Source organism: Kogia breviceps, chromosome 6, assembly GCF_026419965.1.
Source record: "Kogia breviceps isolate mKogBre1 chromosome 6, mKogBre1 haplotype 1, whole genome shotgun sequence".
NCBI classification, from domain to species: Eukaryota; Metazoa; Chordata; class Mammalia; order Artiodactyla; family Physeteridae; genus Kogia; species Kogia breviceps.
In genome coordinates, this window is record NC_081315.1 from 20,667,388 (window position 1) to 20,689,734 (window position 22,347).

Consider the following 22,347-nt stretch of genomic DNA (forward strand, 5'->3'; position numbering starts at 1 on the left):
CTGCAATAACAATGATAATGAATCTGAAGTTGGGGACGCTGGGGCCAGGGTAGTGAGTGAAAGGTGGTCCGAGTCTCCTCCGAGGGTCCAACAACCTGTTACTCACCGAGTGCACTTCTTTCCCAGGGACCTGACGGTCTGTGGGCGTGGAGTGGCGGGGCCGGGTCTGTGCCAGGGCCCGAGTCCACTCGGAAACTTTCGCTGTGGGCGGGTCCGACCCGCCCACCCGGCGACCTCGTCTCTGGAGGCCCTGTGGGCCAGTGGACAGCTGTCAGGCGAGGCGCTCTGTGATTGGCGGAGGCGAGTAGTGATTGGCAGGCACGCCGGCCGCTCAGCGTGCCGAGTCCGCCCCTCGTCCTCCTGGCCGCGTGGAGAGTAGAGAGTAGCCTGCGGCCCCGCCCCAGGCCCCGCCCCTCCCCTCCCCTCGTTGTGGGCAGAGCTCTCCCGCTGCCACTGTAACCAGCGCCACCCGCTCGGTGGAGGTTGATCTTCTTTGGCCTCGGTCCGTCCAGCTCCTCTCGAGCAACTTTGCAGCGAGCTCTGAAGTCCACGGGCGTCGCGGCGCCGCGTGAGGCCTACTAGCGGGCCGGTGAGTACTTCACGGCAAAGGGCAGTCGCAGGGTGGGCTGGAAAGAGAACCGGGAGCACCCGGAGTTGCAGCCCGCCTCGGCCTCAGTTTCCCCATCTGAGCGGACGGGCGGCTGGTACTAGTGTCCCCTGCAAGTTCACCAGAAGTTGGAGGGCCGGGGTCCCGCCCTGTCCGCGATGCTCACGTGAACCCCTGCCCGGGCCTCGATCGCGTCTTCCTTCCGGGGTGCCCGCCCCCTCGTCCCCAGTGCGGGCACCCCGGGCATCGCGGGGCACTGCGCGCTCCGAGCACCGTCACGCCCGCCAGCCTGGCTTAGAAACCCCACTGCCGGCGGGAAAACCGGCCTCAGAGGCAGGCGGCTCGTGGCGCTGGGGACCCGGCGAGTGGAAGGGGGCGCGCCTGCCCGGCGTCCCACAGCACCTGTACCGAGTTGCCCAGTCATGGCCCTTCCTCCGCGGCCGTCGGCGGGCTCTCTGGGACCCCGGGCCGCCCTCAGTGCCCCCGGGGCCGCTGGAAGGCGCCTGGGCCTCCTCATAGGGGCTGCTGTGTGTGTGTGTGTGTGTGTGTGTGTGTGTGTGTGTGTGTGTGTGTGCGCGCGCGCGCGCGCGCGCGCTGGGGGTTCACTCCCCAAGCGGGCACGTGCCCTCCTGAGGGGGCAGATTCTGAGGCTGAAGCCCCACTATCCACTTAGAATCTGTGTGGCAATTACTGTCCCCCTGGGGCTCCTCCTCAGTAAGGCACGGTGAGGGGCAGGCGCAGCCCCTGGGCCCTGGCTGGTGTGAACCTGGCCCTCAGGAACATCAATTTCTGTTTTGATAGATGGAAACTTTCTGGGGAATCTGACTTTTGGGTGTGGTGGAGCTGGGCCCTCTCACACCATTTGTTGTAGTTGATGTTAAGAAATTCTGAGGAACTAACATTTGTACAGTATTTGGCCCTCCCAGTGGACTTAGGGGTAGGAATTATATCCCCATTTAACCCATGAGGAAGTTAAGACCCCACAGCTGATCATGCAGAGCCTGGTGGGAGACCTCTGCCCCTGGGCAGGCGCTGAGAACCAGTGCCTGCCTCTCCTCACCTTGGACAGTGACCCCTGGCACTTGGCCCATTTGTAAAGGGCTTTCCCTTCTGCTGGGTTGCATCCCTGAGGGAGCGATGCCCTGGGTGCCCACTGTGCTGGCTGCCTGCCCTCACTGCAGACTCAGTGAGGAAGCCACGCCAACAGAAACCCAGAGGCCATACTCTCCAAAGCCCGTCCTGTCCGCTCTGTCTCCAAGCGGCTGTGATTCTCACGGGAGTCCCTCGGCATCAGACCAGGGATTCAGAAGAATGTTCCATTATATACTTGCTCCCCCAGCAAATGGACCTTTAACTGGACACAGGAAAGGTTGCTGGGAGACCACATCTCATCTTCTTTCCCAGGATGGAAGGGTATGTGGAGGACTCCCCACTCAGGCCTCCCCTGCCCCTCCCAAGCCAGGGCTGGACAGGCCTTTGGGGCTGGTCACAGAGGGGAACCGAGTTCAGTCCCTGAGCCACAAAATGCCTGTGCTGTGGGACAGAGACCAAATCCTGGTCCACGATAGTGGTGGTAAGAATTATGATAGCGAGCTTGCTCTATGCTTCATATGGCTCCCTCCCCTCTCCCAGGTCCCCTCCTCAGCAAGTGGCACCAACACCATGGCCCCAGGGCACAAATCAGGTCCCATCCTGCTCCCCTCTGCCCACATTCAGTTGGTGATGCTTCTGTTTCTCCTGGGCCAGGAGCACACTCAGATGCCTGCCCTAGGCCAGGCCTCCTCACTTTCCCTGGAAGACCACCCAGCTCCCTCCCTGGTCTCCCTGGGCCATCCCCATACAGCCCTGATGGTTCTTTAACTGCCGCTGCCCTGCAGCACCAGCCTGCATTTCCTTCTGCCCTAGGCTCAACCCCACACTAAGCCTGGCACTTGTTCAGGCCCTCGGGACCTGCCCCAGGTTCCAGCTGCCCGCTCAGACTCTTTTCTCCTTCCTGTGCGCCCTCCTCAGAGTCACTTCCACACCTTCCCAGCTGTGTTGCCTTTAAGCCATGTCCGCTGCCCTTTCTCCTGGGCAGTCCCCCTCTGAAATGCCCACACACCTCCATTCCTCCCTCTCTTCACCCTTTCCTGGCTCATGTCTGCCTGTCCTAAAGCTTTAGTCAAGGCCACTCATCCAGAATCCCCACCCTGCCCCTTTTCCACCGCTGAGGGTGGCCCCCTTCTGTGCTTGCAGCCCCCAAGAGCTCCCTCCTTGTGGTTGTCAGTTTGGGTGTCATCCTGCCCATCTGGACTGAGTTCTCCAAGGCAGGTCCTGTAGGATCCTCTCTGGGGCCCGAGAGGCCCAGGTGGGGGCCCGGCACAGGATCGGCCCACAGTCCACGCCCACTGACCCACCTGGCCAGGTGAGGAGCGTTCCCAGCTTCTTCCCCCTTAGTCCTGGGAACTTGGCAACATCGGGTAGAGCCGGAATGTTCCTTGGTTTGGCCCTTAATACTCTGGGGCAAAGATAGGTACCTCCAAGGGCTATGTGCCCTTGTCTTGAGGAGGAGCCCTGTGCCAGGCTGCTGGGCTATCCAGGCCAGAGCAAGCATCCCAGACCCTGGGAAACCCTGGGCCCTCTCCCTTCAGGCTCAGTCACAAACGGGTTTTACTTTTTAGTTTTTTTATTATTATTTTTAAATTAATTAATTTGTTTATTTTTGGCTGTGTTGGGTCTTCGTTTCTGTGCGAGGGCTTTCTCTAGTTGTGGCAAGCGGGGGCCACTCTTCATCGCGGTGCGCGGGCCTCTCACTATTACGGCCTCTCGTTGCGGAGCACAGGCTCCAGACGCGCAGGCTCAGTAGTTGTGGCTCACGGGCCTAGTTGCTCCGTGGCATGTGGGATCCTCCCAGACCAGGGCTGGAACCCGTGTCCCCTGCATTAGCAGGCAGATTCTCAACCACTGCACCACCAGGGAAGCCCACAGACGGGTTTTAGAATAACATTTTGTGGTAATTCCAAAAACCTTGCACGTTCATTATAGAACATTAGGGAAGTACATTTAGAAAAAGAATAAAATAAAACTACCTGTAGTCTCTTCACCCAGACATAGTATAACCATTTTGGGGGCATTTTCTTCCATCTTTTTGTGCAGATGAATTTTGTTTTCATCCTAAATAGATTCAGGGCAATGGCTCATGCTGCTTTAAATCCTGCTTAACAGCGTCATACAAACATTTCCTTATCTTTAAATGTTCTTATACAGGTCCCGGTTAACAGCTATATAGTGTAGCACCATCTGGAGGGGCTGTGGGTTTCACACCTGCCCTCTCCGGACGGTGCTGGGAAGTGCAGCTGTGATGGACACCAGAGTGGTGCTCTGTAAGAGCAAAGGCACGGAGGTCCACAGCGGCGCGTGGATGTGGAGGAGCAGCAAGTGGGGTGAATGTGAAACCATGGCATCCCTGGTTTCTCCCCTGGTCTGGGGTCCTGATGGTGGAGGCTCTGCTCAGAGGCTGTGTGAACATCTTTAAGGCTTCCCATGGGGGCTTGTTTCAGAGGTCGGGGTGGCCCCCCTGGGGGGAGAGCAGAGTGGGCCCGGCCTGCGCAAGGGTTAGAGAGCTTGGGCTTAAGTCCACGTGTCAGTAGATGCACGATCCTAGCAGCCCTCTCAGTGGGTGGCAGCCCCTCAGCCGAGCTCTGTGATGCTGGCATTTTGTGTTTTGATGGGATATAAATAAGCCTGGGTGCTCATGTGGAAAGAATGCTGACCACTCTGGTTTTCTGGATCTTACACATTGACAGGTTCCAAGCCATTGCTCTGGTCATGGAGCGGCAGTGAGGGTTGACTGCCCCACTCGCAGGCATCGGAGGAGTCTTGGAGCTGGGGTGGAGTGGGACGCTGACGCTCTCATCCCGCAGTCAGGAGTCTGGATTCGGGATTCCGGGGCCAGGCTGGAGGGAGGGACCTGCTTCCGATCACACAGGGAGATGGGGCAGACTCTTCCCCAGCCGGGCTCCTTCCCCCAGGCCAGGCTGCCTCTGGTGTACCTTGCAAGGCAAGCAGGCAGGTATTCTGAGTGAATGAGATGTAGCCCCTGCCTTCAGGGCCCCCAGTGTCACAGGAAAGAAGACAGAAGAGAGAGCACCAGACACCATGCGGGTCCCTCCACCGGGAGATCACCTGTGATCCTCCCTGTGACCCATCCGTGGCATTGGATCATTTCGTTTGTTTTAAAATAACAAGCTATTTGATTCAAAAAGGGTTTGGCCAACTCTCAGGGAACCTGAAAATTAATCCTCCTTTATTCAGCCATTCTCACTAACCAGAGATTTTACTTTAAACAGTATTATTTTGATTGTAATGTGACATGCATAATACTTAGCCCAACAGGCCAGCCAGAACCTGTATTTTCCTGAAATTCCAGATCGGACGTGGCTCCATGTGGTTTGTCTCGGGTCAGCCCGTGACCCGCACAACTGGGTTCTGTCTGCTAAATCACCGGCTGACTTTCCCGCCCACAGCTGGCCACCTGCCCAATGGGTCTGCACGTGCAGCCAGATGACGAATTTCACAGAAGTTTCCTCTTTCTTTGGTTCCGGGAAGCCTGGTGTTTGGAAATAGCACCAAGCACTGTGTTGGTTTCCAAGCAGATCCATGTGGCTTGACATGCTTTTGGTTTGCTGCCAGGGGGCTGTTTTAAAATAAGGGCTCAGGGGCTTCCCTGGTGGCGCAGTGGTTGAGAATCCACCTGCCGATGCAGGAGACACGGGTTCGTGCCCGGGTCCAGGAAGATCCCACATGCCGCGGAGCGGCTGGGCCCGTGAGCCATGGCCTCTGAGCCTGTGCGTCGGGAGCCTGTGCTCCGCAACGGGAGAGGCCACAACAGTGAGAGGCCCGCGTACCACAAAAAATAAAAAAAAATAAAAAATAAAATAAAATAAGGGCTCAGTCCCTCTGAGGGAGGAATGTCCAGACTGAAATCTCCAGGGTTCTTTGGCGGACAGAGATCTGATGTCTGGGACCCATCTCTAGTAGGAATGGAGCAGACATGGTTGTGTAGCCCCGGGGAAGTGGCGTGTGGCTCCTGGGGCCCCCCTCAGACTCTTGCTGTGTCAGCAGTCTGCAGACACGTGTCAGGCACCCACTCTGGCAGGCTCGGGGCAGGCTCAGAGCTTGGAGCTGGGCACTGGGGATGCCTGGGAACCTGGCCCCTTGTGGTCTCTGGTCTCATGTAGTCCTCACAGTGTCCCCAAGTGTAAGACGATCGTCCCCACTTACAGTTGAGGAAACTGAGGTGCAGAGAGGGACGTGGCCTGCTCAGGATCACAGAGCTGGTGGACACAGCCAAGGGCGCGACAGCTCCGACGGGTTAGTTTGGGAGCCAGATTCCTCGTTGCCAGGCTTTCCCTGCTCTGTGCTCATTTCCTCATCTCGGTGAAGAGGATGGATATGGCCTTGAGGCTGTGGTGAGGGTCATGGGATCCTTGGGGATCCCCTGCACAGTGCACGTGGTCCCAACTTCTTCAGGGTCTGTGTCTGATCCTGGTTCCCTGGCTGGGGAACTCCTAGCGCTCTCAGCCCCACGGTCTGGGGCTCATGGTTGCGTTCAATTGTGTCAGTGGTGGTTTTTGCTGTTTTGCTAAATGGCATCATTGACTAATGGAGCCCTTTCCCCTGTTGTAGACTCTCTGTGCTCGCCAGTCTGTTCCATTCATCTGTTCTGACACACCAGCTTCATGGTTTCCATCACTCCGCATCTAGTATGTGTTCATATCTGGTGCATTCAAGTTCCCTGATATTTGTTCCGTGGTTCAGGCCTAGCGTGGAGGGCTTGGGAGTTGGGCAGGTCTGACTACATCCTGGCTCCAGGGGCTGTGTTCCCCGCTTCTCTTCCCCTCCCCATTTCACTCCCCCTCTCCCCTTCCTATCCCGCCTCTTCCCCTTCCCCTCTCCTCACATTTATTTAACTTTCACTCTGTGCCAGTCTATTCATTTCCTAGGGCTCATATAAGAAATTTACAATATGGAATCTAAGGGAAAAAAAAAAGTCATGAAGAGCCTACGGGTAGGACGGGAATAAAACACAGACCTACGAGAGCATGGACTGAGGACACGGGGAGGGGGAAGGGTAAGCTGTGACAAAGTGAGAGAGTGGCATGGACATATATACACTATCAAATGTAAAATAGATAGCTAGTGGGAAGCAGCCGCATGGCACAGGGAGATCAGCTCGGTGCTTTGTGACCACCTAGAGGGGTGGGATAGGGAGGGTGGGAGGGAGACGCAAGAGGGAGGAGATATGGGGATATACGTATATGTATAGCTGATTCACTTTGTTGTAAAGCAGAAACTAACACACCATTGTAAAGCAATTATACTCCAATAAAGATGTTTTAAAAAAAGAGATTTACAGAAACTTGGCGGCTTTAAACAATAGAAATGTATTGTTTCATAGTTCTGGAGGCAGAAGTCCGCGATCAGGATGTCGGCGGCGTTGGTTGCTCCTGGGGGCTCCGAGGGAGGGTCCTTCCTCGCCTCTCCTAGCTTCGGCTGTTGCTGGCGATCCTTGGCATCCCTGGGCGTGCAGCTGCATCTGTCTGATCTCCCTCCTCCTTCACATGGTGCCCTCCTCTCTGTGTCTGTGTCTTTCCCTCTTCTTATAAGGACACCAGTCACTGGATTAGGGCCCACCCTAAGTCAGGATGATCTCATGTCAAGATCCGTGATTGTATCTGCAAGGACCCCTTCTTCCAAACAAGGTCTCCTTCACAGATTTTGGGTGGACGTACTTGGAGGCCAGCTTTCATCCCAGCACAGCCAGGCACTGTGCCCAGGGCTCTGTGAGGACCATCTCACTGAATCCTCACGACATTCTACATCCCCACTTCTCAGATGAGCGCACCCGAGGTCCCGTGGCTCACGCCTGGTGAGGCAGGGACTCAAGGCTTTGAGACTTAGGGCCCGGCTCACGCCTGCTGTGGGACTTGCCGAGCCAGCCGGCCTTGAGTGTTTCCTTCCTCGATTTCCTGCCCTGTAAAATGGGAGTGTCTTACGGGGCCTGTTGTGAGGTTGAATGAGATCACATAGAATGCTGGGCAGCCCCCACCCTGTTTCCCTGTTCCGTCCCCTCTCTTTACCAGAAACTAGAGGCCAGAGCAGACTGGGTTTGGCTGGTCTCATGTGTCTGATCCTCCACTTTTCTCGCTGCAGAATGGCCTCCGGTGCCCGTCCTCCGAGCCCCTCTGGCCCGCAGTCTCCACCGCTGCCACAGCCCCAGGCCCGCTCACGGCTCAATGCCACCACCTCAGTGGAGCAGGAGAAGAGTGGGGCGCCCCGAGCTCCCGGACCCCAGGTTGGACCTGGACCAGATGTGAGAGACACGGCTGCCCCGGCCGTGCCCCAGGCCTCGCATGCCAGGAGCCAAGAAAGGGTGGATGGAACAGGTAAGGGGATGGGGCCTGGGAAGCTGGACTGTCCTCCCCCGGGGTTGTTCTAGAAGCAGGCCGAGCACCCGAGTCCTAGCACGTGGTCCAGACACCCCTGCAAGGTTCCTCCTGCAGGGCATCCCCTGTGGTCGGCGGCCCACCTGGTCCACCCAGGGCCCCTCGACTCTCACCTTGCGGTGGCTTTGCTCCTAAGTTCACAAACTTGGGCTGCAGCAGACTTCACATTTCCTTATTTGATTTATAATCAAATGCACCAGCTCCCACCTGCTCAGGGTCCCCACCAGGCACTGTATGGGGGGCGGGGTGTCAGGAGGAAGTCTTCGCCACCCCAGCTGGTCCCGCCCAGCACTCGGGGCAGCCCGTGTTGTTCCCTGTCCACCGTGGCCACTGCTCAGGGGCCATTCAGTCAGGCAGCTCTGCCTGGTCTGGGGGCCCCACGTGGCCACTCCCCTTGGGGACTGGCTGCCAGCCTGGAATATGCCTGGGCCCAGGCCCAGGTCCCCGCTGCCCTCTGGACCACCATCCTCCATCCCCAGGCCAGGCTTCCAAGGACTGCCCCTCCCCCCCAGTCCCCTCCTGGGCCTCCTCAGGTTTCCACTCTCTCCCAGGAGGCGCCTCCCAGGGGAAGAGGTGAGACAGTGTGAGGACCCGGGTGCGACGGCACAGCTGGCTGTGGCGCTGGCAGCCTTGCTGACATTGGGGGAGGGACACCAGGGTTTGGTCCGTCCTCTGTCCACCTGCCACCCACTGAGCACGGCCCTTTGCTGGCCCTGAGTGGCCATCGGCAGCACAGGTGAGTCAGGCCTGCCCCCTGCCTCCAAGGAGCCCACGGTCTCACGGGGAGCATAGAGGTGGCCCTGGCCCTGGCGCTGGGGAGGTGGGGACCTGCTCTGTGGCAAGAGATGACGCCTGAGCAAGAGTGAGACTGGGAGGAGAGGGCACAGCACGAGCAACGGCCAGAGGGAAGAGATGGCCTCGCCTGGGGTGGGCTTGGGGTAGAGAGAGCCCCGGACCTCCCAGGTGACGGGGTGGCAGCGAGGAAGGAAGGCTCAGACTGGTGATGCTCTCGTGTCTGGCCTGCGATTTGAGCTACACCAGGAGTGAGCCGGGGGCAGGGCCAGGCAACGGGCTGTAACAGGAGCCTTGTGTGAGAGGCTCCTCTGTGCTTTCGGGGCTGTTGTAGGGAAAAATCCTCAAGTCTCCTGTGAGTTCCAAGAAAGGGAGGATCCCTGGACCCCTGGCTGTGATATTTGGGGAGAACATAGTTGGTATCGGCGTTACTTTTTCTAATAATCCACCCCGTGCTTCTCAGTGCGTCTGTCTGATTCTCACAGCGACCAAACCTGTGAAGTAGGGAACTTGGCTCCGATTACAGGTGCGGTGATCAGAACAGAGCCTGTTGGGGAACAGCGGGTCTAAAAGCTCTGCGGGTGGTGAAAGCCCTGTGACTTCTTTCCGTGGATCACCGCCCTCTCCTCCCTGCTCACCGAGACCATACCACGTTCTCCAAATCCTCCTCTGCCTTCCCCGTTCCCCCACCTCCCCTTTGCCACGTGGGAGCCTCAGCCCAAAATATGCCATCGCCATCTCCACCTGTTGAAATCCTACCCAGCTCTCAAGGCACTGCCTCCTCTTAGACTTTCTGACCCCCTCCCACAGCAAGAAAGACATGTGCTGTCGTAAGCAGACTCACACACCCATGGGCCTGCACGCACACACGCACACATCCAGCGGGAATGGAAATTTCCAAAACCATACTTGTCCTTAGTGCGTGTGTTGCTGTCTGATAGTCTCCATTCTGTTGCTTTTATTTAAAAACAACAAATGCTGCTTGTGGGCAGTTAAAATGGTTCCGTGACCTTCCGGGTCGAAGTCTGTAGTTTGAGAAACGCCCTGTGGTTTGGAGCCAGTGCTAGTCTCCCGTGCACCCCAGCCGGGACTCTGGAGTACGTCTGTCCACACGAGCTATTTGTTTACTGAGTGTCGGGGCCATGAGGCGGTGCAGGAAGATGGTGCCGGGATGGCTGAGGTGGGGCGCTTGGCCGGGCTGGTGGCCTTGAGCTGTGGGCCCTTGAGGGAGTTGGGAGGCCTCGCTGAGCCTGTCTCTGTGTCTGTAAAGTGGGCGCAGTCATACCAGCCATGTGGAGTCCACGTGCTGGGACCCTGTGCTCTGAGCATGGCGCATGGGACGAGGTGCTGAGTCAAGGCCCCTCATCCCCGAGGTGCCTGCCCGGTGGTGCGGAGAGGGTCCGTGCCTGGAGCTCGATGTGTTTCGTGGATGTCCTCAAGCCTCCTGCCCCCCGAGCCCGTCTCACTTCCTATTCAGGCTTCTGCTGGGGTGTTGCCTCGCATGTCGGGGCAGCCTTCCAGTTTCACGGCCGCACTCAGTCCCTCTTGGGCGACCGGTCTCAATGTCAGCTCCAGGCTCTGTGTGTCTGGGTGTAGGGGCTTCACGTGTGCATCGGATTCTTCTCTCCCCCAGGAGGCTGTTGTGCTGCAAGCTGTGCACGCGTGTGCATGTGTGCCCACGTGCTTCCTTGTGCCCTGCACGAGGCAGGACGCCGTGACTCTCTCGGCCCCCGCTGCGCCAAGTGCTCTGTTTGAGTTAGGAAGTCCCAGGCCCCGCCCTGCCCTTCTCCAGCTCACCCCGCCTTGCCGTTTCGTTTTTCCCCTTGAGAAGCCAGCTGCCTGAGGTGAGCACCCCCAGCTCAGCACTGCCCCCGCCCCATGCAGGGGCCCCAGACCCATGGCGGGGAGCATCTGCCACGTGCACTGCGGACCTGGGGGCTTTACGTGACCCCTTACGGTAGCTCGAGAGGGAGGCTCTGTTCTTGTCCCCATCTAGAGAGGAAGAAACTGAGCCATTAACTTGCCAAAGCAGCCAGTGCTGAGTGATGGGCGCAGGGCTGATCCCGGTCTCCTGTCCCACGCCGCCCCCGTGCCCAGCGGAGCTGCAGGGACCTCCGAGCCCCGGGTGAAGAGGGCCTGAGCTCTGTGGCTCCATCACGCTGGACCAGTGCCTGATCGTCCCCAGAAACGCGCCCCACTGGGCTCTTCTGACCTCCACATCTCCTTCAAAGATCACTGCGCTCTCTGCTTCATCTCCAAGGCCTCTGGGCAGGCCAGGGCCTGATCCGGAATCTCGGTCCGGCCGCAAACACCCCACGGCTGCGGGGCCAGGAGACCGGGGCTGGGAATGTGCTTGGTCTCAATCTGGGTGAAGCAAAACGGCCTCAGAGGACGGGCCAAGTCAAGACTGCCAGTTTCAGATAAGAAGAGTCAGGAAACGCATGTGGTCTCTGGCTTCTGACCCCGAGAGGAGGGGCGTGGAGTACTGAGCAATTGCTGGGCCAGTTGGCACCCTCGGGGTCCCGGCCCGCCACATCTGGGCCCTGCTGCATCACTGTCACTGAATTGGACACAGCAGGAAGCGTTCACCCCAGTGTTGACCGAGGGCCTGCTCAGCAGGTGCAGCGGGCAGAGGGCAAGGCAGGCAGGGCCCGCCGCCAGGAGGGAGGGTAAGTGAAGAGGGGCGTGCAGGGCGCAAAGGGCTCCCGGGCTGATGGCTCTGGGCAGGGGTTGGACGCAGCGTCAAGAGGTCGGCCAACTGCGTGGGGGTCTCAAAGGGTCGGGATAAGGAGAATGGGTGTTCTGGGGAACGTTAGAGGCTTTAAACCAGAGGAGCGGCATGACCTCTGTCACGTGGAGACGACCCGTGGGAGCCGAGGCCGGCAGGGAGGCACGTGGCAGGTGGAGAGGCCCCCGGAAGCTGGGCTGACTCCAGGTCTCTGGCTGGAGCTGCCAGGTGGGTGCAGGGCGTGGGCGGGGCAGTTTCCCAGCGGGGTTCAGGGAGGGCCGGCGGGATTGGGAAGGTCGGGAGACGATGTGGTGCGGGAGCGGACGCGGAGAGCCGAGTCCCTGCTGTCCTGGGGACAAGCCACAGCCACAAACGACTCGCTTTCTCCTTGTCCGGTCAAGGTGCTGTCTATTGATGATTTAGGGAGTTTGGTACACGCGTTATTTTATCCTGACCCTGACTGAGGCCCTGGTCTGTCCGGTTGCCAGGCCATCACTCTGACCCCCTCACTCTAGGATGACCTGTCGTGAGGACAGATGGCAGGGGTGGTGAGGCTGTCTCCGGCCTGGTGGCTTCCTGGAACCTTTGGAAACTTGGCAGCATGCCCTTCATCCCTTACCTTTAACCTCCTCTTTGCATTCCAAGTCTTGGGTGTCACCTCCTCCAGGAAGCCCCTGCCATCAGGATTGATGATGCCTGGTACCTCCACCGCCCCCCTGAGCCTGCACTGTTGGAATGTGGTGGTCCTCGTCTGGCCCCTGGGTGGGTAGGGAGGGCGGGGGTCCTGCCTCCTTCAGCTCAGTGGCCTTGGCTCCTGGAGCTCACAGTGGCCTGGGGCCAATGCTCAGTAAACGTCTGCTGGGTGAGTGATGATGGGCGAGGTCCACGACCCCTGCTTGGGCCTGTGGGAAGCTCGGACCTCTGGCCCGGGACCCCCGCCTCGGAGCTTAGCCAGCCCCTGGAAAAGACGGGGTCGCAGGGATTGTCCTTCCTGTGTGTTCATGAGAACCAGAGTCAGCATCAAGAAGTCTGCTGGGACACCCCCTGGTGCAAGGTGACCCAGCCGCCCACAGCGATGAGGAGGACACGCGGGACGCCCTTGGGTTCCCGTCACCTTTCCCTTCACCGCAGCCCAGGTGGTGGTGTCAGGAGAGGGCCAGGGAGCCTAAGGCCTTATCCAGGGCCAGCGAGTGAGGCAGTGGAAGGGCAGCAGCCCCTAGAGACAGGAGTACGGCGTCACAGTTCCTGTGTGTTTCAGATTGTGCGCTTCTTTTAAGAGCCTTTGGCGTGCATTCAACAATGTAAACAATGTGCTCCAGCAAATCTAGGTCTCAGCAGTTGTGGAAAATGGAAGCCAGCTTCTCTCTTGCTCTCAGCCGTCTCTGGGGAGCTGGCAGAGCCCTCGGGACTTCTGGGAAGGGACGCCTGAGGCTCCCCAGCCCATGGCCCTGGGGTGGGAGCATGACTTGCTCGCCACCCACCTCTGTCTGTTTCTACTCAGAAACTGCTCAGAGCAGGGCGGTGAGCTTGGCAGTTCAGTCTCCAGGCCAAGCGTGTGCTGTGTTCCAGGCCCTCTGCAAGAATCTGGGGAGACAGAGATGAAAGCTTGAGACCATTCCCTTGTCGGTCCCCTGTCCACCCCTCCATCCATTCAGCCTTTGCTGAGCTGTGTCTGACACTGGGGGATGGAGATGGGTCAGACCTGCGGGACACAGATCATCTCCGTAAAGGCTGGTGGGATCGTGAGAGACGCAGGAAAATGGAGATGGGCTGTGCTGGGGGGAGGGGACAGCATCCCGGGGACTCTCCTCCCATTTCATGACAAAATGAGCATCGGTTACTAATGCGGTGTGGTGGATACAAGTCTCTCAAATGCATGGGATCCGCAGGAGATAAATAGTATAAAGGAGGGGGTGTGCTGGTCCTCTGCGGATCCTCGCAGAGGTGGAGACTACCCAGGGCCATGCAGCTCTGCTACTGCCATTTAGTGATTGATAGAAAGACTTTCAAAAATGAGCTAGAGTCTGGGACACTCTCGGTTGCCAGTGATGTTGAAACCCGATGTAAATTAACATAAGCAACAACAACAACAACAGAATGTGGGGCTTCCCTGGTGGCGCAGTGGTTAAGAATCCGCCTGTCAATGCAGGGGACACGGGTTCGAGCCCCGGTCCGGGAGGATCCCACATGCCGCGGAGCAACTAAGCCCGTGCGCCACAACTACCGAAGCCCGAGTGCCTAGAGCCCGTGCTCTGCAACAAGAGAAGCCACTTCGGTGAGAAGCCCACGCACCGCAACAAAGAGTAGCCCCCGCTCGCCGCAAGTAGAGAAAGCCGTGCACAGCAACAAAGAACAAAAGCAGCCAAAATAAATCAATAAATAAAATAAATTTATTTTTTAAAAAGAAACAAAAAAACAGGGTGCAGGGGATTTGTTAGTTCCATATGTCTGCATAGAGTATCCAGGGACTCAGATGACATGATTGGGAATCTGCCCTCAGCCCTGCTTTCCTGCGTGCCCTCACTCTCAGGTGGGCTTCCTCCGGGGCAGCCCTTGGCCTCCGAGCTGGTGTCTGTCAGCTGAGATCCAGCAGAAGGAAGAGACGTTGCCCAGCAGTCAGCACAGACCCCACTGTCCTGACTTGGGTCTGTGTCCCTCCCTGAACCTGCCGCTGTGGTCAGGGAGTTGGATGGGCCAGGTAGGCTTGCTGCACCCGCCCTGTGAGAGTGGGGGAGGGTGGGTCCCCAAAGGGGACATCAGGTTAGGGTTAGGAAGAGGCCAGGAATGAGGGTCAAGCCTGCAGAGAACTCGTGTGTTCAGTGGCCTTCGGTGTCCACGCTGACGCAGCCAGCTTCTGGCAGTGTTCTTTATGTGAGGGCTCCTCCTTAGATGGAAAAAGCCAGAACCGCCCGATTGGTTCGCAGCATGAGCCCAACATTTGAGTGGTTGTGGGCCTATTTCTGCCAGTGCCGAATGGAAAGCAGAGTAATGAGGGAGGTGAGGTACATGTTTCAAAGAGATTCTGTCTATTGAGGAGACTTCTTGAAATGTCAGGCCATGGACAATGTCTGAGAACAATTAATCACGGGCAGAATAATCTTTTTAGCCAACAGATCTGTGCTTCAATCTTCCATATTCTGATTTAATAAAAAGGACCTTGGGGGCTTCCCTGGTGGCGCAGTGGTTGAGAGCCCGCCTGCCGATGCAGGGGACGCGGGTTCGTGCCCCGGTCCGGGAAGATCCCACATGCCGCGGAGCGGCTGGGCCCGTGAGCCATGGCCGCTGAGCCTGCGCGTCCGGAGCCTGCGCTCCGCAACGGGAGAGGCCACAGCAGTGAGAGGCCCGCGTACCACCAAAAAAAACCAAAAAAAAAAGGACCTTGGTCTTGTGAATTTAGTTAGTCAAGAAAAGAGCTGTGAACTCCGAGAGGTGCTTGGTGTTGGGCTGGGAAGTGTGGCCTCAGTGAGCCAGGAAGGCCCTGGGGTCAGCCGAGAGGTGGGCGTGGGCAGGGGAAAGGAACGCACACTGGGAACGCCAACTCTGGACCAGGCACTTAATACGAAGTGTCTCGTTCTTCATAAACCATCCTACTGGATGGATATTGACAATGGGATTGAAAATGACTCTCGCTTGGTCATGCGGCACTTTGACGCTAAGGGTAGATTCACACGCAGCTCAGATTTCTCTACACACACACCCTCCTTCCCTGCGAGCCCACCCTTCCCATTTTTTCTCTTTAGTCTGAGCCCTTGGCCAGAAAGTTCATTCCCGCCCTTGCTGAAGGGGGTGACGGCCGCCGAAGGGAGAACTGACCTTGATGACTCAGGAAGCACCAAGGTCTGGGGCCACGGGGTGGGATGGACGTCCTGGGCCCTGAAGCCATCTCTGGGTTAGGTCCCTGGGACCTGGGCAAGGAAACCCAGTCTGAACTCCGCAGGGAGAGGTATCATCATGTTTGCAAGCTGTCCAACAAGAGGGTCTCAGTACAGGTGCCTGACCTGTGGGTCTCGTTAAGAATCCTCCTTTTGGGCTTCCCTGGTGGCGCAGTGGTTGAGAGTCCGCCTGCCAATGCAGGGGACGCGGGTTCGTGCGCCGGTCCAGGAGGATCCCACATGCCCCGGAGCGGCTGGGCCCGTGAGCCATGGCCTCTGGGCCTGCGCGTCCACAGCAGTGAGAGGCCCGCGTACTGCAAAAAAAAAAAAAAAAAAAGAATCCTCCTTTTGAGCCGTCCCCAGACACCCCCCGCCCGGCCCCCGTGTCCTCTCCAAACTAGCTGTGACCTCTGCCTTTGAACCTCCTAGGCTGCATCGCTTTAGGACCCTGCCCTGCTGTCTCCCCCTGGGCTCCTGGGTGCCGTAGACTTGGGCACCCTGCACACAGGGGCCGGCTCTGAGCCTGGCGGACCTGGTCGGACCTGGTTCTGGGAAAGGCCTGGATGAAGGGGTAGGGAAAGCTGGTCATCCGGTGGGTGTTCCTGGGCACTGTACATGTTTCCCTGAATTCTGCCTTCTGTTTCCAGAAATGTCTAGAGAGCAAGAGTCTATTAATCCCAAATAGGCACCTGCTAAGGTGGGGTGTGGCAATGGCTGAGGCAAGGTGTGGTGTTGGGCGTAGGCCCGGGTATTGGTTGCTTAAATCAAAGAAAGGGACTGGTAAAAAGTGATCTTTTTAAAAAAAGATTTTGTTATGCTGCCCACTGCAGGAGAGGTTGTAATGAAATCGATGAACTTACGTGATGCTTTTGTAACAGGATAGCTTTTTACAAAGAAAATATAGCACGAGCTGTATGATGTGTGGACCCTTGGACCTAGTAATTCGTCTGAAGAACCTATGCTGGGAGAATGACCCCCCCAATAAAATATACACCCACAGAATGGTTTGTTGGCACCGTTATATAAAATCAGGGAGTATGGGAATAACCTAAATGTCCGATGGAGAGGAGAGGCCCAGATCCCTGATGGGATTTCTGAGCCACTGAAATGCTACATTTCACTGCAGAGCAACATGGGAAATTGGTTGTGATTCACTACTTTATACACACACACACACACACACACACACACACACACACACACACACACACACACACACACACATATATACCAAAATGTATGTACCGTGATTATGACCTCCAAAAATCAGTCATGTGTATAGACGATAGTCTTGGAAAACATGAATTTGGTTTGTTTATTGGGGTGCTGGGCATTAGGGTGCAGGTTCTTCAGGTCAGGGGCTTTTGAACTTGAGCCCTTGGATCTTTGTAGAACTCCATTCAAGCCTGAGCTCAGCTGCTCTGGCTGCAGTGAGCTGAGGGGGCGACGGTGGTTACTGGTGCCCCCACCATCCCTTGTGTCCCACCACGAGCTCTGAGCAGCCACTGGAACCGCCACCTGGCAGCTTTGTGGTCCTTGCTCCCAGGAAAGCAGCTTCCTGGCGCGTTCTCTCTGCATCTGCTGTCACGCTCTTGACCTGGGGCTGAAGTCTGTTCCTGCCGTCCCCTCCCCTCCTCAGACAAGTGACAAGGGCCAGCTTGATGACAGTCCCTCTGCTTGTTTTCCTGTGTTCAAGGGCCTGCGAAGGGAGATGTGGACACCCCCTTCGAAGAGGTCCTGGAGAAAGCCAAGGCTGGGGACCCCAAGGCACAGACGGAGGTGAGCAGTGCTGTCCGCGGCCCGCAGCATGGTGGGTCTGGGAGAAGCTGGTGCCTGCAAGCTGGGAGCTGGGAGCCGGCCTGACTGTGCCCGCCGTGTGCCAGGCCCCCGTTTGTTGCGTTTCCGTGTTCATGGTGTGTTTGTTTCTTCTCCCCGTCCTCTGGGGAGCACGTACGTGTTCACCTCCTCTGTCCAGCTCCCACCTGATCTGGGGCATCACCTCCTCTGATACCATCTCTGCTTCCTGCCTGTCCTCATGCCCCCACCCCCTCTCTCATCTCATCAGTGGGGGAGGGGTCCTGACACCCCCCTCTGGCAGGGAGCACCGGGTGGAAGGGAACCGTATCCCGAGGTTGCCCAGCTGCGGGGAGCAGGTCAGGGCAGGACGTGGGATGGGAGCCCGGGCGCTTTGCATGGAGGCCGCTGCAGCACATGGCGTGGCGGGTCCTGCTTGCAGGTGGGGAAGCGCTACCTGCAGCTTGCCGGCGACGGGGATGAAGAGGTCAACAACTGCACTGCCGTCGACTGGCTGACCCTCGCCGCCAAGCAGGGCCGGCGCGAGGCCGTCAAGCTTCTCCGCCGGTGCCTGGCGGACAGAAAAGGTGGGTCAAGAGGCCTGGGGGGATGCATGAGGTATGCCGTGCTGCTTTGCTAAATTAACAACTAAAATAGCAGCAGGGAAACTTGCTGCTGGCAGTGCCGTTGAGCAATGAGTGTGGTTTCTGTTATGCCAGTGGCTTTGCCATTTAGACATTTTTGGAGTATAACATGTGATATTTAGGGAGTGAAGCCATTTTCATCCTCTTTAACTTGTGGTGGTGTCTACCAGGAGATGCCCTCCGGGTTCTAATCCAAATTGAGTAGTAGATCCTCAAGCCAAGTTGGAGAACATGACAGGGGCCTGAGGTCAGAGTGGCACTTTCTGAACTGACTTTCCATCCAGTCCGAGCCGAGAAGCTGGGAGCCATGGGCCAGTGAAGACCTGCTCAGGCTGGCATTCACCGCCAGGACGGGTCTGGGTGTTGGCGGGGGGCAGTGATGTGTAGCCTGGCCACGTGTGGACACTTACTAGATTATCCTGCCCAAGGGAAATGGCTCGTTCCTGGTGTCAGGGAAGAGTGTTTCCTGAAGGTTCAAACGTCAGAAGAAAGAAGAAAGTGTGTGTCAGAAAGGGGCCTTTCCCCCCTCAGATTGTAGAAGTGTTTATTGTTATCAAAGAAAACTTGAACTATGTAGAAAACATAAAGATAGAAATTACCCATCACGTTGAAACCCAGAGAGAAGTGCTCTGTAGTTTGGTATTTTTTTTTCTCCTGGTTTTGCATTGTAATATTTTAAAGTAACATTTATTATATAGAATCTACTCTCTCTGGACCTTAGGCTGATGCCTTTGACAGCTTGGAATGGTCATATTTTGCTAGCCAAAATTTCTCACAAAGCCAGCTTCCCCGTTCCAGGGCAGGACGGCCTTGCACTGGCCGATCGAGTCGGTGCGGCCCACGCAGCTCACTGTTGGAGCCAGTGGTTCCCAGGGGCCTTGAGGGAGCCAAGGCAGGCCCGAGGACCAGAGGGTGTGTGAGGGAGGGGGCCAGGCCTCGTGCGACCCACACCCTCCACGTTCTCACAGTCGAGTGCTTACCGATCATAAAAGAAACGTGGGCTCTGGTGGAAAGTTTCGGAGACGTTTCAAAGGAGAAAATACCCAATCCTCCATCCCTAGTCTTGCTGCCCTCTGGAAGGGCCATGCTGACGTCCAGGTGGTTGGGGAGCAGGGGGAAAGGCAGCTGCTGACCAGCCCATGAAACCTGCTCCCGGTCTCTCCATGGGTGAGTCTTGCCTACCTGGGAAAGGGCTGTCTGTGCAGGGACACAGTTGCTCCTGGCTGTTCTAGGAGGGGCGGGCGCTGTGGATTGCAGGGATGCCCCGCTCTTGCACCCAGGCCGCTCACTGCAGTGAGACTGACCGGGGTCTGAGACCAGCTCTGCCTCTCTGACTCGGTGGCCTTGGCAATCCAGGCCACCCCTGTGTGCCTTGGTTTCTCCATCTGTAAGGTGGGGACAGCAGCATCCCACCAGAGGGTCCTTGTGAGGGTAAAATGGGGAGGGGGGAGCAAGGCAGGAAGATGGGGAGTCCTTGCCCAGCACCAGGCCACCAAGGCCACTTGGTGAGTGTCTGCTGAAAGGCCAGGCCGAGGCGCCCACCGCCAGGGCTTCGGCCAGATGCCCTTTTGGTCAGATGTTCGTTTCAGCCCTGGTGACAAAGGTGCCTGCAAAGCTGCTTGCAGGACTCCCTTCCCAACCCCCTCCAGCGGGGTGGCCAGGGCCGGGGCGCCACTGACGGCTTCTGGGCAGGTGAGGCAAGGACTCTGGTGCCTCCCGTCTCTCAGGCATCACCTCCGAGAACGAGCAGGAGGTCAGGCACCTTTCCTCCGAGACCGACCTGGAGCGGGCCGTGCGCAAGGCGGCCCTCGTCATGTACTGGAAGCTCAACCCCAAGAAGAAGAAGCAGGTGGCTGTGTCGGAGCTGCTGGAGAACGTGGGCCAGGTCAACGAGCACGGTATGCGGCCTTGCCATGCGGCCTTCTGGGCCGTTGTGTTGGAGTCCTGGGCGCTTCCCCACGGGAGCCAAAGCGGGGGCTCCAGGGGCCTTCTTGTGGGGACCTCACAGGTGTCCTGTAAAGCCGGGGAGCGTCCTTCCTGGGCATCCTCCTGTTCCCGGGGTCCCCGCCCTGAGCTGTGCCCTGAGCTCTGGCTCAGTCCTAGGTCTGGGTGCCCAGCAGGCCCTTCCCCTGGTTCTACCTTGATTTGCTCTGCGCCTTGGGGTTTCCTCCCCTCCTGCCCACAGGCAGAGCCACAGGCCTTGTCATCCCAATGGTGTCCTGCTTGTTGAGGGACAGGGAGTGCGGGGAGGGTGACAGGTGTGGGCAGGGACCTAGGTCCCGAACACCCAAGAGTGTCTCCAGGGCGGACCTCATCTCCAGCCTCTGCAGTCCCCCCCACCTCCTTCTAACTCAGCTTTCCGCAAAGGGCACGGGCAGCAGCCAGAAGGACAGATGGGGCAGGAGAATGGGCGTCCCCGACTGGGTGCAGCCTCTCCATTTCCCTGGGTTGTTGGCGCGGGGGGCACCTGACTCTTGTGACTTCGTTATCTCGAGGAGCCCCTGCCTCCCGCTGTTCAGAAAATGACTCTCTGCCCAGGGCTTCGCCCAGCCTTCTCCGGCCCCGAGGGGTAGATGCTGGGGGCTGGAGCTACCTGCTGACCCATCAGAGAGGACTGCTGGGTGGGCACCTCTGCCCCTTCTCTGGGGATCTCAGGGCCGGACTCCTGTCTGACCTGCCCCTCTGGGACGAGCAGAGGTGGCCGGGTGGTGGCACCTCCAAGAGGCGTGCTTGACTGGACAGGCTCGGCTGCCCCGTGTGGAGCCCGAGACCCTGTGAGGCCTCAGCACCACCTGCACGTGCTGCCCCCGCCCCCTCTGGCCACTTCCACTCGGGGCTCCCGTGGCCTCTCTCAGTCACAGTGCCCCTCCTCTCCTGTTGTCACTGTCTGCGCTCTGGTCCAACTCCTGCCTACCCCGCCCCTGCAGAGGTGCACCTCGGAGCCTGGCGCGGGAGAGCTGGGTGAATGCCTGCCAGGTTGGGGGTGTGGTGGTAGGGGCGGGCGCTTCCTCCTCCAGGGCAGCATCGTGCCAAGTGACGACGCTAGCAGCAAAGGTGTATGGGGACAGGCTAGGCTGACCGGAAGGTGTGGTGTGTCCAGTGCCAAGGCCGCGCCCGTACAGGGGATGAGCTGTGCCCTGTGAGGCCTGAGTCACCCTTGGGGGCAGAAGCTGAGAGGTGACAGTCCCGAGGGGTGGCCCTTGCATTGCCCTCCAGGGCTGCATGGAGGCACCAGGCCCTGCGGTCCCCGGGGCACACTGGCAGGTTCCCGGGGGGCTGCAGGGAGTGGGGCGGTCAGCCTGCCCCGATTCTCAATCCGCTCTGTCCCCTGCAGACGGAGGGGTGCAGCCTGGCCCCATCCCCAAGTCGCTGCAGAAGCAGAGGCGGGTGCTAGAGCGCTTGGTCAGCAGCGAATGTGAGTACGGCCGCCGGTCCTGCGCTTGCGCCACCTCTTGCTGTGCTGTCTCTCCCACCACCCCGAGTGCCGTGTCTGCTCCCTCCTGCCAGTCCAGGCCTGGCCTCCAGGGTCTTGGAGGCGTGATGGATTTTCAGTCCCTTTGGGGCTGTTGGTTGGGTGTCAGTGTTCTGGGCTCTGGGATCTGGACCCTGCCCGCTGGGAGCATGCACTCTGGAGGGACAGGGAGGGCAGCATGACAGTCCTTATAGGACAGAGAGCTGCCGGGTGCCCGAGCCAGAGAGGGTGAGGAGGCAGCTAGCCCTCGGAAGGGCACCGGGGGGTGGTGGTGCAGCTCCAGGCCAAGCAGACGTCACAGGCAGAGGCCTGGGGGCACCCAGCATGGGCTGTGGGGAGGTGGGGGATAGAGGGCAGAACATGGCAGGCGGAGGTAGTGAAGGTGTGCCCGGCACACAGTAGGCCCGGCACACAGTAGGTCCTCAGAGGATGCGCGTTGACTGGCAGGGTTAGGACGGGGCTGGGCCGCAGGGCGTTGGCGCTGTGAGGAGCCAGGGCCGAGGGAGGGAGGGGTCACAGGGGCCCTGGCGGTGACGGTGGCTGAGGAGTCAGCGTTGGAGCTGGGCTCAGGCAGCCCCTAGGCTTGACTAGCTAGGGAGGAGGCCGCTTCGGGGAAAGGACAGCACATCACCGAGGCGAGGAGGCCGTCGGCAGGCCTGTCTGCCTCTCTCCTCCCGTCGTCCGGGCCCAGGGAGGGGTTTGCCTGGCCCAGCCAGCATGCCCCTGCTCGCCTGGCCACGCGGGGTGACAGTGCTAGCAGTCTCGCAGACCCCGTGTGTTCTCTCCTGTGCTTTAGCCAAGAGCTACATAGCGCTGGATGACTTCGTGGAGATCACCAAGAAGTACGCCAAGGGCGTCATCCCCGCCGACCTGTTCCTGCAGGACGATGACGATGACGAGCTGGCAGGCAAGAGCCCCGAGGACCTGCCCCTGCGCCTGAAGGTGAGCGTG

At 58.6% G+C, this 22,347-nt stretch overlaps 1 protein-coding gene across 1 annotated transcript in view; it reads left to right on the forward strand.

The window, feature by feature from the left end:
• Nucleotides 1–402: 402 nt before the first annotated feature.
• The window catches only part of WFS1 (wolframin ER transmembrane glycoprotein), a 29,200-nt gene continuing 7,255 nt past the window's right edge, over nt 403–22,347 (forward strand). The window contains exons 1-7 of the mRNA XM_059067305.2: nt 403–589; nt 7,802–8,034; nt 17,183–17,265; nt 17,723–17,867; nt 19,652–19,822; nt 21,259–21,339; nt 22,193–22,338. Of these exons, the coding sequence (XP_058923288.1) occupies nt 7,803–8,034; nt 17,183–17,265; nt 17,723–17,867; nt 19,652–19,822; nt 21,259–21,339; nt 22,193–22,338 (858 nt within the window). The 5' untranslated portion in view covers nt 403–589; nt 7,802. The remainder of the gene's footprint in view (nt 590–7,801; nt 8,035–17,182; nt 17,266–17,722; nt 17,868–19,651; nt 19,823–21,258; nt 21,340–22,192; nt 22,339–22,347) is intronic.